The sequence below is a fragment of the Saccostrea cucullata genome, unplaced genomic scaffold (assembly GCF_032062105.1).
Source record: "Saccostrea cucullata isolate Sc308-1 unplaced genomic scaffold, CSIRO_AGI_Scuc_v1 ctg13727, whole genome shotgun sequence".
Taxonomy (NCBI): domain Eukaryota; kingdom Metazoa; phylum Mollusca; class Bivalvia; order Ostreida; family Ostreidae; genus Saccostrea; species Saccostrea cuccullata.
In genome coordinates this window covers 1-16,244 of record NW_026920088.1, presented here as the reverse complement: position 1 = coordinate 16,244, position 16,244 = coordinate 1, and the positions used below count along the sequence as shown (strand labels likewise).

Below are 16,244 nucleotides of genomic sequence, written 5' to 3'. Positions count from 1 at the left end.
ATGAAATTCACAATTTTTGTTCCCCTTCACCCATAGATGCTTTTTGCCAAATTTGGTTGAAATTGTACTGTGTAAATTATAGAATTATTTTGACTTTTCCTTGGAAGACTTTAAGCCTAACATGTACGAGTGTGTATTTAGAGGCAAACACCTTAGTGTGGGTATTACTGTCTCATGACAGCATCTAGTTTTCATATGTTTCATATGTGAACTATTTTTAGAATGCGACAGAGGAATGTACGGTGCAATCCTGCAGTGAAACATGTGGGTTTTGTTTTAATGATACACAATGCCACCATGTCAACGGTTCTTGTTCACATGGATGCTCTGCTGGATACGAAGGGGATGTTTGTAAGAAAGGTTAGATACTTTGAAGTACAATGCACTTAAAGGTAATTGCAATAATATGTTAAGTTACCTAACCTGTTTATAGTTTATATTCTGATGTCTTTACAATAACAGATAATTTTTGTCTGTGTTTTTGTCCAAAAGTAAAGCTAAAAGCTAATAGTAATCACACTCAGACTCAGGTTTGAAAACAAATGTACATAACAATAACTTCCATCATCTTCTGAAGCCTTTTTAAAACTTTTTTGGCAGAATGTGACAATGGGAGGTACGGCTTGAAATGCAATCAAACCTGTGGAGAGTGTATCTATGGCGGCGCTGACTGTCACCATGAAAACGGTACCTGTTTAGAGGGGTGCTCTCCTGGATATACAGATTCTCTTTGTAAGACTGGTAAGTAATTATCCTGTTGTTGTAGAAGAAGCCATTGCTTTAAGAATGAAAGTTTCTAATGAACATATTGTATGTATTCTTTTTTTTCACTTTTTTGGTAAATCTGCAAACAATTTGATGAGACCATCTAATATTGTCCCATACCAACAAAAAATAATTTTAAAAAACATGAATTATACTTATTCTTTATTTTGAAGAATGTAGCGGTGGAACGTATGGTTATAACTGCAATGCAAGCTGTGGTCATTGTCTTCGCGATACACAGTGCAATAATGTTAATGGTAGCTGCTTAGAGGGATGTTCAGCTGGATATAAAGGGGTGCTTTGTTCTGAAGGTAATTTATATTGTACATGTAAGAACATACAGCAGAATCAAAGTACAGTTAAAAATTATTTGTCATTCATAAAAAGAACCCTGACTGCTGATAAACCAATTATTCAGATCATTATGTCTGTTAAACTTAGAAAATCATAAATAAAACATGAAAAGACTGTCAAGATCATTAAATAAGAAAATATTTGATGTATCTGACAAAAAAATTACCTGAGGTCATAGGATTAAATCTAATTGTTCTGTTATGTTTGATAACATCCTATGATCTACAACTGAATTTAGTGTAACAATCTCTAGAGATGGTTTTGTTTTCTTGAATTAAAAAAGTAAGTCCATCTTCAAAAAAAAGGTTTATTTGCCCTCTTCCTACCAACTGACTCGTAATACATTTTAGGACACGATACTTTTTCTTTTTATTCCTCTTATAACGTCAATAAATATGTTGAAAAATTACGGGAAAAACAGTCAGGAATGACAAACACTCATTATTTTAAAAATGGCCTATCGAACAGTTATATTTTGCCTACTTCACTAGAATTATTAGTAATTAACACTTTGAAACTTTTTATTCCAGAATGTGAAATCGGCTTGTACGGATATAAATGCAATCAGAGCTGTGGACAATGTCTAAATGGTTCTCACTGTCATCACATCAACGGATCATGTTTAGAAGGGTGTTCAATTGGGTATAAGGAACCTCTCTGTGAAGATGGTAAGTAATTGTGATCTTCAGCTTATGAAAAAGCAGGCCAAAAGAAACTTTAAGTATGAATAAGCTAGTATTATCCATATCTCAAAATTTCCCCAGGGGTGGATGAAGTTTTCGAGAAAATTTAGTGTTTATGTTTGAAAAATAGGGGTATTTAGATGATTTCGTTTAGTGCATGATATGGGAAATTAAAAAAAAAGTATATGATTTAGGAAGGGTTTACAATGATAGAATCGGATATTAAGCTTGATCAATATAAAGTTCTTATCAATTTTATCGATTACAATAAATCAAAGGCTTTGAAATGTGAAGGTTTTTTTAAAATGTTAACATCGAAATTTCATATAGCTTCGTTCTTTTTCTAAGAATGTGATGGTAGAATGTATGGTGAGAACTGTAACAGAAATTGTGGGTACTGCTTGGACGATGAACAATGTGACCATATTAACGGTACTTGTTTACAAGGATGTTCGATTGGATACAAAGGATTGCTTTGTACTAAAGGTAAAATGTGAACAAATCATATTTATAAGCCCGAGGCTTATTCAACAGAGCGAGCGCTCGCAAACATTTCTGTTTTAATAATTAGGAATTTTGGCAAACACTGGCGAACCTTCGCTCTGTGCAAAAGACCTCTGGTTTTAAAAAGGACCACCAAAAATTTGTAAAAGTAAAAAGCAATTGTCAATTGTGTTTTTAAAAGAATGTGACGGTGGAATGTTTGGTCCAAACTGCTACCAAACATGTGGAAACTGTCAGAGTGGGAGTCAGTGTCACCATATTGACGGCAGGTGTTTAGAAGGAGGATGTGCTGATGGATTTGGGGGATCCCTTTGTAGACAGCTATTACAAACTGAAGAAAGTACGCTTCCAATAGTTGGAGGATCATTCGCTGCTATTGTTGTTGTATTCGTTGTTATCATACTTGTTGTCATCTTTATTAAACGGTAAGTTGATTAATAGAAGAAATATTAAAGTATTTGTGCATTACAAAGTGTAATGAAAAATTGTCATCTATCTCATCAAAATGTTAATTATGAATGATAAACTTGTGTGTGTGTTTTTTAAAACTGTTATTGTAATATCATTTTTATTGACCTTATAAATATCACACCCATGTAAGGCCATAATCCTTTCTATTGTTAAAAAAGAATATCGATATTTCTATCTTATCTCATTATTTTCTCACGTCCACTTCCAAGTGTCTCCACGTCATTATATTTTTGTTAAGTGGTACCTTTTAATAAGAAATATGAGCAACTACAGAATCTTTATAATTAATACAACTTTCTCAAAAGGTCGCGGACTTTCAAAGGGACTGATCAAGAGACAATGAAGATCAATGAAGAAATAAACATATCAGGTATGAGGAAAACATACGTCAAATTTAAATGACTTTTTGACCTTATCAAATAAATTGGTTATTCTATATCTGTAATGTAGAATCGTGACGCAATCAATTTAATACGCATGCAATGATTTTATTTTTAAAATTGAAGCATCATCAAAGAAAGAAATGACGGGGTTTACAGATATTTATGAGAATACAAAAGGATTACCACTATTCAAAGAGAAACAGATAAATTCCGAACATTCCAAAAAACCGGGTTTAAGATGTCAGATCAGGAAACAATGACCCCGAAGATGATATTGACAACGACGAAAAACTACATGATGAAAACCCGTATGGAGATTTCTATTTAAATGAGGAAACAATCCAAGATATAGATATAGAAAAACTGGAGAACGTAATAAAGGAAAAAAGGAAAAATGAAGACGATGGTTTTAAAAGGGAATATGCTGTAAGGATTTTTTATATATACATTTGATAAATCTAGGAAAGAGATGAAACTGATGAAAGTACAGTGTATAATGATTTGTTCAACAGGCCATGCCCTATGGTGAGAAGTACCCTTGTGATGCTGGAAAGCTGCCAGAAAACGTGCCGAAAAACAGATTCAAGACCACATTTCCATGTATGTTATACCATTTCTTATGTTGTTCCTTTAGATGAATCTATGTGGAAATAGGCATTTTCTAAACAATGTCAATTAAGCCTGTTACAATTGATGGTGCTAAGACAATATGTCAATATTGACATTATGAAATCTGCACTTAAAAATTTCGTCAAGAATTTGCATTATGCTTTATATCTAATGATTGATAATTATAAATGATTATTTCCAGATGATCATTCAAGAATCATATTGTCAGATAGCCAGTCTGACTACATCAACGCCAATTATATTGACGTAAGAAGGATTAAAAAGAACTTTATCCCACTGAATATATATGATTGATTATAATTGTTGTTTTCGCAACTCGACAATATTTCGGCCATATTTTGGCAGCTGATTGAATGTATGTTTTTTTTATTAAATTATTAAGGATATTCAAACCTTATAAAGGGTATTGTAATTTTATCATTTTATGTTTTCGAAATACTTTTTTAGAATAAATATAATTAAGCACAGAATGTCTTTGAAAAGAAAAGCAGGATTAATGTTATGCAACATTGCCATATATGAATATTCTAGGGTCAATCATAATCCTCTTCAATCAATTTAGTATTTTATTTGAAGAAAAAAATGTAATAGCAGTTAAATTTCAATACTTTTCATTGCCGAAAATTCTCCTTTTATTTTCAGGGTATTGTCAAGTCAAAAGAATATATTGCAGCACAAGGTACAAAACTTTTGGAGTACGTTTTAGAAAAGAAATTGCCACTTTTTGTAATTCTTTTACAATAATTATTCTATTTAAAATTGTGATTGTAAACATTACTAAAATATTTTTTTAAACGATAATAAGCATTTAGTTTACATATGATGTTATAAACAAAATATAATTCTAGATTAAGTTGCAAGTTCTCTTATAAAACGGGCACCTGTTTATTTATATATCCACTGTCTTTGTGTTGACGTATTATACTGCTTAACAATGATAATACAATAGGTAATCGTGTTAACATAATTGTTTCTTTGTACAGGACCTCGACAGAACACCATAAAGGACTTTTGGACCATGATATGGCAGGAAAATGTTGCCCAAATAATCATGCTGACCAACCACAAAGAAAGCAGTAAGGTAGGGTTTTTTTTCTGCACATTTTGTTAACAAAATATGTTCAAAGATTTGTTGAACAAAATCTGATAACGATAAACCTCATTCATTTGAACTCGATAAGACACAAGCAACCTTTGATATTTAAGAATCGTATTAAAAATCATACTCAAAATTTAATACAAAAATCATAAGGACTTCCAACTCTCTCTTGCATATCCCTGATATTTGAGATATGGATGTTCGAGACATAAAAGTTCAATTGTTTAATTGAAAATTATTCATTTATTCAATTTACAAAAAAAAAAAAATCATTTATAAATCAGGCGAAATGTTCCAAATACTGGCCAGATCTGATCAGTCTACAACATTCGGTGTCATCTCGTTACTGGCGGAAGAGGAGCAAATCTACGCCAATTATAAAATCCGGAAATTTAGAGTAACCCATAAAGTGGTAAGTACTTATTAAGTGCTTGTCTTATATTTAGATATGAAATAATATATACAAGGGTTGTTCGAAAAGTTTGTGGACAGCTGTCATATCTTTTTTATTTTAAGTCACATGTTATCCAAATTTGGTAGAAATATTTTTACAATAAATCCAAATGATTCATATTAATTTAAAAAAAAAAAATTACGATTTATTCAAAACTTATCAAGTTTTAAACAATGCAAAATTCGGACTGCCGAGCAGTTCCTACTTTAGTAAGTTACAAAGAATACACTAAATAATGTCTGTAGTCATATTCTCTGTAACATGGAGCACAAACCAAAAAAGTCTAGAAATTCAACTTAAGAATTGTTACATCGATTCGTATTCCAAATTATGCCTTAATATTTTGCTTTGTTGAATAGAAATCAACTTGAGAAGATAGGTATTCCTTCTTAAAAACGACAAAAATGATGACGTTTTAGAACATCACGGAGCAGCAGAAAACGATGCAATTTTGTGTTTTACCCAGGAAAAAACCCCGAATGAACTCTAAACATGTTTGAGGAATCAAGAAAATATGTCACAAGCGAGTTGTGCATATGTATAAAAATAGTTAATATAGGCAGCATTCGAGTGACAGAGACTCTGTATCTGATAAGGACAATCTGCGAAGATACGGTGTAAAAATCTGAGCAGAAACTTTAAAAAGTTGGAACGTCAAGGAAAGACATAGACGCTTCAGAGCTGCGTATCCTCTTAAAGCAGAGTAACGTAATAAAAGAAATTAAAACCTTATCAAAGGGAATTATACATCGAGAGCAATTCTTAAAATATATTTCAAGTATTAGAAAAAGGATTTAATGAGTGGGCATTGGATTATACAGTGTGAAATATGTAGAGATAATTTTTTTTTAAAAATTTTTGACGCTAGGCTTTGACGATACATTGCCGTTAAGTGGTTGCCCTTAAAAACATGTTGATTTTAAAATGTAGTAAATTGATTTCTGTTAAATCGAATGGAATGAAAATTCACACACCAACAAAACAAATATTTTTACATATTATATTGTTTTATTTTAAATTTCTAATAAGTGATATAACGAAGATTGATATCGTCCACGAACTTTTCAAAAACCCCTCTCAATACATTCTGAAATACTTTAAAAAAAAATAAGATTGAAAAGAAGGGATCAAATTGTCCATAAAAAAGTTTTTAATTGATTTTTGTAATTATATTTTCACGATCAGTGATGAATGAAACCTTTGTTGAAACCTTCATTCAAATAAAAATCTTTTTTATGGATTTCTTCATCTAGTATTGTGTTAAGCAAGATAATATGACATTTTAAGTGAGCAACATATAAATTAAAATTTAATGAGTTGGCATCACAGTGTTTGGGAAATATTGCAGATCAAAGCAGAAATTACACTAAAGATCCCATTTTTGAAGAGCATGAAACTCATTTATGTGAAAAAGAAAAGTGTACATATTAATTTATTAAATATGAATGCTATATTTCTTGTTGAGGGTTTGACGCCATCATTAATTAAAAAATAACATAAGCCATCCGAATTCACCTTTTCATCATCAGCATAAAAAATCCCGCATTGTGACCCAGTACCACTACACTGCCTGGCCGGATCATGGGATTCCGGAACCGCTCTGTCTTGTAGTATTCCATGATCACGTGACAAGGACAGGGATCAACAAAATCTCCCCAAATTAGTTCATTGCAGGTTATTTATATTTAATTGATATTGTTTACCGTACATTTTCATTGTGCTGAAAAAAAAAAATGTTTCTTTGGAATTTTTATATAAAGTGCTTATTAATCTTATATTGAAAAGTAATGTAATATAATCTTATAATGAAAAAAATGACTTTAAAACATTTTGAAATAGATCATAAAGTATCTTTGAAGAAAAAACATCTTTTAAAAGTGTCTTTTTGTTTCACCCTGATGACCTTAGCGGGGGATAGGGCGCACTGGGACTTATTTGCATTAGACGCTTTATACAAACCGGGAAAATCAGAGAGGAAAAGTCAACATCGCGGAATACGTCAAAAAAATAGGGAAGGCGAATGAACATGGTCCAAACTTAGTATGAAAATTAAACGAAATTGAATTTTAGATAATCATTTCGTTTTATTTCCCCATTCAACAACTATAGCAATGTAAATATTGTTAATTTTAATCATGACTCCAAAGATTTTTTATTTTAAAGCAAACATTAATGATTTATAACTTAGGAAATTTTTTTTATAATTTCTTAAAATAAAAATGTCAAAGTTCGTACAAAACACTGCATTTATATGTTATTGTTTTTAGTTTATAAAAAAAAATCATTAAAACGTACAGTGTAGCATATACCAAGAGAAAATTTTGAATATTTAAATTGAATAATTATAAAACATTACAGACACATTATTCTGCTTTATTTCTCTACCTTCATAATTCTGAAACACTTCTGACAAATTCATTGCAATTGCATGTTACATGTATTTTACAAGCCTTAGTATTTCAATGGAGCAAAACAGAATTTTATTAAATTTTCCAATTAAAAAGGAAAAGGGTTTGTTAACAGCTCATACCCAAAGCACATTTTTAAAAAAAAAAGAAAATATAACTCATTAAAATGCATTTGAATTAATGAACTATGCTAATTCTGATTTTGGTGTTTGGTATGTGGACGTTACAGGAGCAGTATAAGACTATTTTTCTCGCGCTTGAAGCAGGTTTTAAAGCTCCAACATGTGTCCTCACCAAAACCCAATTTTCAAGGAAGGCAGAGTTAATGATCCTGGATAAACCAGCCAACGAAAGCGAACTAAGAAAAAGTTCCCGGTTCTTTTAACGTTATTGTTTTTACAATTTTTAAATTATTTTTCGTCTACTAAAACAAACTGGACGTTTTATTTTTAGTTTGGTTCCATTATAACTATAGGTCAATTAAAATCAAAAACTTTAAAAAACCCCAAGATATAGTTGACTTGATTAATTTATGTTTACCTTTTTTTTAGAAAATTTTTAGATAGATATCTATATTTTTAAGAAATTGAAACCTTTCTTTGTTTTTGTCCGTTTTATTCTATTTTACTACTTTAAATCTATTTTTATTCAATTTCGAATTTAAAAATATTAATCTATGCCCTTTTGCTTGTTCAAACATGATTTTAAGATGGTATTGATGAAAAAATGAATCATCTTTATCTAACTCACATATTTAGAATCTCCTAAGAGTGAGGCCCAGATACACGGAAGCAGCCTACAAATTTGCTATAGAGAGCAGCGGAAGTAAACTAGGTGTTTTCCACTAAATTTTCCATACGTTTAAAGAAAATACTCATTGCATTTACTTATTTATGCATAACGGTTCTTTAAATTATAGTTTATATGAAAGTTGAACCATAAAAACCCCAAATTTTGCACCCTGCATATGAACGGAAAATGGAATTGTTAACATAGGAAAGTTGACAAAAGAAAAGCTTGTTTGTCTTGTTTGCCATAAAGTTAACGATGAAAAAATTTTTTTTAATTTTCTTCTTAGGCTACAAAGGAAAATAAGTAAACACTATTTTCCCTGTGTAAATTTAAGAATATTCCCCTTTTTAAGATCAGTATCATGTTCTCGGCAATATAAAAAGAAATCTGTTCATGTATAGCGAGGCTGGTGAACATGTAAACTTGTCAAATTTTTTCTTGTCGCCATTACAGTGCTCAACCAATTCGGTAACAAAGATGCTGCTTCATTTATTTTTTGTTAATTGAGTATAATCTTTTGAGTTATGCACTTACTGAGATGGGTTCTATACAAATAAAACTTCTCAATTCTAGTTGACAAGTATCGCCTGTTCCTGTCATCAAGTGTACCAAAACGCGGGAACTACATCAATGCCATTACACTTCCTGTATGTAAATGTTTATTTTTTCAATTGATTAAAATGAGTTTTAATTGTAAGAAATAAAAGTACATAACAACTAAATCAAACCTTGATATTGAATGAAAGTACTTCAAATGCATGCAAACTGTCGGAAAAAAAAATTCCATAAGTATCAATATTAATTAATATCTACAGTGCTGAAAAATTAAACCAAATTTTCAATGAATGATACATGTAAGCGAAGTTATGTAAGGTGATTTACAAAAAAATGCTCTTATATTGACTTAGCTTATTTCTCTTTTTCAGTCCTACACCATGAACAAGGCATTTATAATAACACCTTATCCCCAAGCAGGGGACGCTGTAGATTTTCTGCGCCTGCTCACCGACCACGAATCAGATGAAGTCGTTTGTATGGACCCCCTTACGAAAGTTGAATCGGTGACTAAATAATTCTTATAACTTGATTTTATTCTTACAAACGTTTACTAATAAATAATGTTCATTTTGATAATCTCTATGCTATGTAGACAAAGATGTGGCTACCGGCTGCCAACAGTAAAAAACCCGTCTCTCCATTCACGGTAAATTGTGACGGGAACAAGTCACAGTTCAAATTTTCAACAATAACTTTCCAAGAAGGGGTAGGTAATGAACTGGACGTTTACTTTTTGAAATATGTTTGTAACTCCATAGATTTTGAAGATCCGTTTAATTGTGCTCTCTCTCTTTTCACTAGGCAAATACAAGGGATTTCCGTGTCGATTTAGAACCAAAAGGAAGCTTGAAAAAAGCAGAAAACTCACAGGCGACAATACAGATGTTACATTTAGTTTCATCTGCACTTCAAAAAAAAACTGGGGCCCCATTACAGTAGTCAGCAGGTAAAGAAAATAAATCGTAAAACTCAAAAATCGCAAATGAAAATTTATTAGGGGACAATAAAAAAAAAAAACCAACCTTAACGCGATTTCGTTTTATCACGTCCAAATATGTGTCTCTTTAATGGAATGTATGCATAAAAAGTGCAGGCACATTTATATCCTAACTTAATGAATTTCAGTAAAAACAACAATTATATACGGATATTGAAATATTTTAGATTATCAATAATGGAGCAGCCCTATACGGAGTTGCCGTTTTTCTGTTCTGTGCTTAACACATTATAACAGATGTTTAATTATCAGTGACGGGGCAGCCCTATGTGGTGTATTTTGTACCGTGTTTAACGGACTACAACAGATGTCTATGGATATTGATATTTTTTAATTATCAGTGACGGTGCAGCTCTTTGGGGTTTCTGTGCTGTCTTTAACACACTAAACAGTTGTCTATGGACGGGGAGGTGGACATTTTTACTGCCGTCCGTCAGCTACAGATAAGGCGACCGGAACTCTGCTCCACTCTGGTAACCTTTTAAATAAATACTCGCCTAACCTCTAAAGGTAGTCCGATCCTGGTATATAAAATAAGCAGTTAAGTAATCAAAAATACTCATAAAAGTTTCTGAATTACAAAAATGTAAATTTATCCACAATATTTCTTTAAAGTTATAGAATAAAATTAATCATTTTTGGGCAAATTGTCAAATCTCCAAAATTTTTTCAGAAAAAGCAAATTGGAATATTAGGATTGCATTTTCTAATTGTTATTGATAGGAAATATATTTTTGGTTAAAAAACGATAGGTATCCAGACTTAGAGAAATACTCATATTTTATACTTATTTGGTACTTTTTGTGTTCTATTTCCGTCATGTATTCTACGAGGGTTGTCCGTAAAGTTCGTGGACAACATTAATAATTACTGACAAACATTGATAATATATTTGAAAAACATTATTTTCATTTAATCCATGTTTCATTTTTTAAAATGCAAGTTTTCAACAAAAAAAACCACAATTTCATAATTAAAAAAGGACATACACTCATACCCGGATCATTAAAATAAAATTTTACTTATCCGACTCAAAAGCATAACTGTGCATGTAACTTTTCTCAACATATCACCGTTTAACTCAATACATTTTTTATGTCGCTAAAACCACTCATAAATATGTGAACAAAATGTTTAGGTTTTACACGTAAAATAATGTATTTAACAATGCCTGTCTCATATCCTGTAATCATCCAACCTCTGTCCACGTAAAAACGATTTTATTTTCGGAAAAACGGTTAAGTCACGTTATGAAAGTCATTTTTACAGCACTGCAATCTCGGAATGATGGTTTTCCTTCACGCATGTAATCCTATAAACTGTTCCTTCAGTCCGAAAATATTATATGCCACTTAAATACTAATGACAGCTTCTTTTACTATGTTTTCCCGATTGTTTACAAAATGTATTGGTCTCTATAGGTGTTTATCCGATGTCAAAGCAGAATTTTTCACTCTCACTGCTCCACCTTTCCGAAAACGCCCTTTTTTTTGGAACAATTCTATTCTGTCTTAATAAGTTCTAACTTTGATTGCTCAGCCATTTTACAACTTTCAACTTTCAAATTTTGAATGTTAGACGTGATAGCTTCTGTCAACTTATAATGTAAAATTCACCCAAATTTTAAATTTTATAAAATACAAATGAAATTTATAAAGTGATAATTTAAATTTTGTGGTGCTGGGTCTTTTCCAATTAATTTGAAGCCATAATTGAAAATAAACATTTGAAATTTTTTTTTTTTCAATTTACATTTAGTAAAGGATTAGAAATTTAATAGAAATAATACACAGTGTAAAAGGCTTTTGCTATCATTGCAAGACGCCACAAATCCATCTCATTTCATATCACGCTACATGTAATAATCATGGGTATGTAAGGCTTATTCAAGAAAATTTATGTCTCAAAACTGTATTAATTTTTTCTCCTTTTATATGGTACAGTAAAACTTTTTTAAGACCCATTCTAAGACTCCCAATAACTTGCATCTTATAAAGATGAATAAAATGAAAAGTTCATGAAAAAATTTCATTTTAAAGCTTTTTCATGATTTCAAATCAAATACTAATTTTTGAGCTATCCTTCCTGGCTGAGGATGTATATCCTTAACTTTTGATACAGTGCATTATTGATTTCCTTTTTTAAGCTTATTCTGCAATAATTTTGTTGTCATTTCCCGAAAATTTTTATATTTTTATTGTTTCTTCTTATATAAATATATACATCTCCCCATACATTTGATGCCATACATTGTTATTTTTATCTGATTATGCATTTAAAAAAATACATTTATATGCTGGTCAAATTGAAATCTTTTAATGTTTTTTTTGTTTATTAAGGAGGAGTATATGATGATCTCAATGTTGTTCTGGACTACATCCGGGTACAAGAGGAAACATCAGAGGAAAATATTTATAGCAACCAATGACAACATTCTGGAATGAAATGTTCATGATTTTAAGGGAAAATTACTTGTATAAAACCAAAATTTATTTATTGCAATTCAAAAACTATATTTATTTTTTATTATATTGCGATAACATCTGTGTTCATCTAATGACAAGTGCATTAAATCAAAAGTAGCAACGCCTTTTATTGTTTAACTGGCTTAAAATTTAGAATAATTACTTTCATGTAATTATATTTTTTTTGCTAATATTTGTATTACTACACATTGGTTATATGAAATAACTATTTTTTCAAATGAATTTTATGTTGATAACTTTTTCAACTGCATAACAAAACACATAAATATTATTTTTTTTTGGTTTTAATTGAAATAAAGATTCTCCATTCTTGAAAACACAACAGGGAAAGCATGTTTTTTTTTTTCAAGGCAATTTTGATTATGTTTCTTTGAAAATCCAAAAACATCAAACGTTGATTGTAAATTTTGTAATTATTATTAAGGGTTTTCCCTCCCTAATAGGACCAAAAAAACTACCCTTTTAAAAGTCCATTAAGTACATGAACTCTATATCATATTAAAGCATTTTATAGTAGAAAAGGATTGCCCACGAGAAAGTTTAAAAAAATTTTAACTAAGCGGTAGTTAATTAACAAAGATTGCATTGAAGTCTATGTAGAAAAGCGTTTTTTTTTCAAAATAAAATTTCAAATATATTGAATATCAATAAAACCTGCTTTGGAAAGTGCTTGAAACAATGAAAATAGAATAAAAATTTTTATTTGGTTTTTTTTTAATTAAAAAAAAAGGAGATAACTCTTTCTAAGATTCAAGGCAATAAATTAGAACACATTCCACTATACATACTCATGGTAATAAATGGGGGGTATGTCTAAATAAACTGAGTATTAATGTTAAAAATCTATATGTATTCAATTTCATTGAATTTGTTCCCATTAGGGATAGAATACGTTAACCTTATTGTATTGCTTAATGGACTTTTGAACTTGAATATGTTTTTTATCTCTTTTATGCGTAAGGTCACGATCTCGTGAATGAAAGGTACCTTCAAATTTGAATATGATTAACGAGATTTCTCAATAAATCTTTAGAAATGTTGCTTTGTGTTTGTGAATTGGGACGTAATTTGTCAATCTACATGCAGAGTTGTCGTTTGTTCCTCTTTCAGATACCTCTGGAATGGCTGGCGTAAAAAGGAAAAAAGTTTTAAACTTTATCTAAAAAAACAAAATTTAAGATCTACTTTGCAAAAATATAATATTCATGTTCTAATCATTATGAATTGAAACAAACTATTTTCTGAGCCAAACAGGGGTGGTATATGCGATGCGACGACAAAGGTGAATGCATGAGCCGATGGTATATATAGGTTGTACTAATTTATAGGTAATCTAAAAGATAATTTAAACAGTCATTTTAACAAAAAAGGGAAAAAAGAGGGTATAACTTTTGCTTTTCTGTCTCCGAAAAAGGAAATATATCAATGTTGCCTACAATTCCCAAATAAACTTTACAAACCAGTTGCAGAGGAAATATTAATCAGAGATGAAATAAATTCATAGCAAACCCTTCAGGCTGTCCTATCATAACATTTTAATGACCTTTAAAACAAAATTAAAGTATTCTTTTTATCTCATGATTTCGGGGGGGTTTTTATGCCCCCTAAAAAGAAGTTTCGCGGATATATAGTTTTTGTCGTGTCTGTCTGTCTGTTTCTCCCAAAAACTTTAACCTTTGCCCATAACTTTTGATTTAGTGGAGCTGTGAATTTCATATTTCACATGTGTATTCCTTGTGAAAAGACTTTTCTTTGGTTATCACCAAATTTGACCTTTTGACCTTGACCTCGGAGTTTGACCCATTTTCAAACAAAATTTCTTTTACTTTGGTCATATCTTTTGAACTCTTGATACCAAGACTTTTTTGTTTCATACATGTATTTTTTGTTGCGAGACCTTTCATTGAGTACCACTAACTTTGACGTTTTGACCTTGACCTTGGCGATTTCTGAACTTATGAAAAAACTTCAACTTTGGCCATAACTTTTGAAGGGTAAGGGCTAGGGCCTTCATACTTCACATATGTAATTCTTGTGAGAAGACGCTTTATTATCCAAAAACTTTGACTCTTTGGCCTTGACCATGGAGTTTGAGTTCCTTATAAAATGCAATCTTCTCCATAATTTATGAAGGGTTAGGACTTGGGTTTTCAAACTTCACATATCTAATCCTTGTGACAAAACCTTTCATTTTATATCGGAACCTTGACCCTTTGTCCTTGACCTTTGAGTTTCACCTATTTTTACACGAAAAATTCAAACTTTACTTTTAAATTCAATTCACTTTAAATTTTTCAACGATAAATACTAGGAATTTCATATTTCAAATATATTTTTGTGACGAGACCTTTCATTTGAAATCCAAAATTTTGATTTTGGAGATTTCCGTACTTATAAAAACTTTAATTTTGCCATAACTTTTGAACATGGGCTAGGACTTTCTTACTTCATATTTGTAATGATTGTGAGAAGACCTTTCATTGGATATCGACAACTTTGACCTTGGGGTTATCCTACGTTTTACAAACTTTAACCTTGCCATAATTTTTGAATGGCAAGGGCCGGTACTTTCATATTTCCCCATAGTAATCGTTGAGACAAAGCCTATTTTAGAAACCAACAACCTTGACCCTTTATTTTTCCCCCGGTTTTTGTCCTACCTTTAAAAACGTTTACCTTGGTCAAAATCTTTGGACAGGCGGTGCTAGGGTTTTATATTTCACATTTGTATTTCTTATGTAAATATGAAATCAATCTGGCCCCTTATTTTATTTAAAAATCTATTATTCTTATGTATATATATATATATATATATATATATATATATATATATATATATATATATATATATATAGAAAGCACTTTTACATGGATACCAACTTCCGCCCCAGCCCGGGGTTTGAAATCTCGACCTTCAATCTGTCTCCTAGCAGTGCAGGAACAGCGCGCTAGACCACTCGGCTATCTAGGCAAGTCAAAAAACTTGCTTTCGATGCCGATGGAATTTCGCGTCGCTGCCCTACACTACACGGTCATTGAAATAGAATGTTTTTGTAAAAATGTGCTTTATAAATAAAAATTAATTTCATTACAACTGTCTGTGTTATCTTTGAATCAAAATTAGTGCTGCTTTTGAAACAAGCATCGCTTTTACTTCTTAACAACGAACAATCACACTTTGAACTGTGTTGTGATTTTTAAATCAAATAAGGGGCCAGATTTGGGGCCCCTACCTTTCTTTTTGGTTTCAAAATTCCTACCTTCTTATCCAATATGCAAATACATGCTAATTCATGCGTACATGCATCATACATCGATAGTGGGTAGCACAAAAAACCTTGAAGTAGTAAGGATCTCTTGTTTATCAGTCATCTTCAATGACATTTCTTTGTTTTCTGGATGTATACGAAATACTTCCTTATTAAATTCAGATTGAAATCAAATGCCTAATAACAATCTAAATATATTTGAAAAAAAAAAGGGTAAAAAATCTTTTTTTTCTTAACAATGTTATATTATAAGTTACGCAAAACACTTATTTAAGAAATAAACAACGTTATTCAGTAACATGGCATTATGAATAGCAATTGCTCGCGGCATTTCCAAGCCGCTAGCGCATCATGGAAAAATATGCCAGCAGACTATTTCTATTCATAATGC

General features: G+C 30.9%; 1 protein-coding gene and 1 pseudogene across 1 annotated transcript; both read left to right on the top strand.

The window, feature by feature from the left end:
* Nucleotides 1-221: 221 nt before the first annotated feature.
* LOC134243129 (multiple epidermal growth factor-like domains protein 10) lies at nucleotides 222-7,007 on the top strand (annotated as a pseudogene).
* Nucleotides 7,008-7,938: 931 nt separating this feature from the next.
* Nucleotides 7,939-12,573, top strand: LOC134243122 (uncharacterized). The gene is made up of 6 exons (XM_062725348.1): nucleotides 7,939-7,963; nucleotides 9,117-9,190; nucleotides 9,470-9,604; nucleotides 9,694-9,807; nucleotides 10,491-10,571; nucleotides 12,438-12,573. The coding sequence occupies exons 1-6, from the start codon at nucleotides 7,939-7,941 to the stop codon at nucleotides 12,540-12,542; spliced, it is 534 nt and encodes a 177-aa protein (XP_062581332.1). The 3' UTR covers nucleotides 12,543-12,573.
* The last annotated feature ends 3,671 nt before the right edge of the window (nucleotides 12,574-16,244 follow it).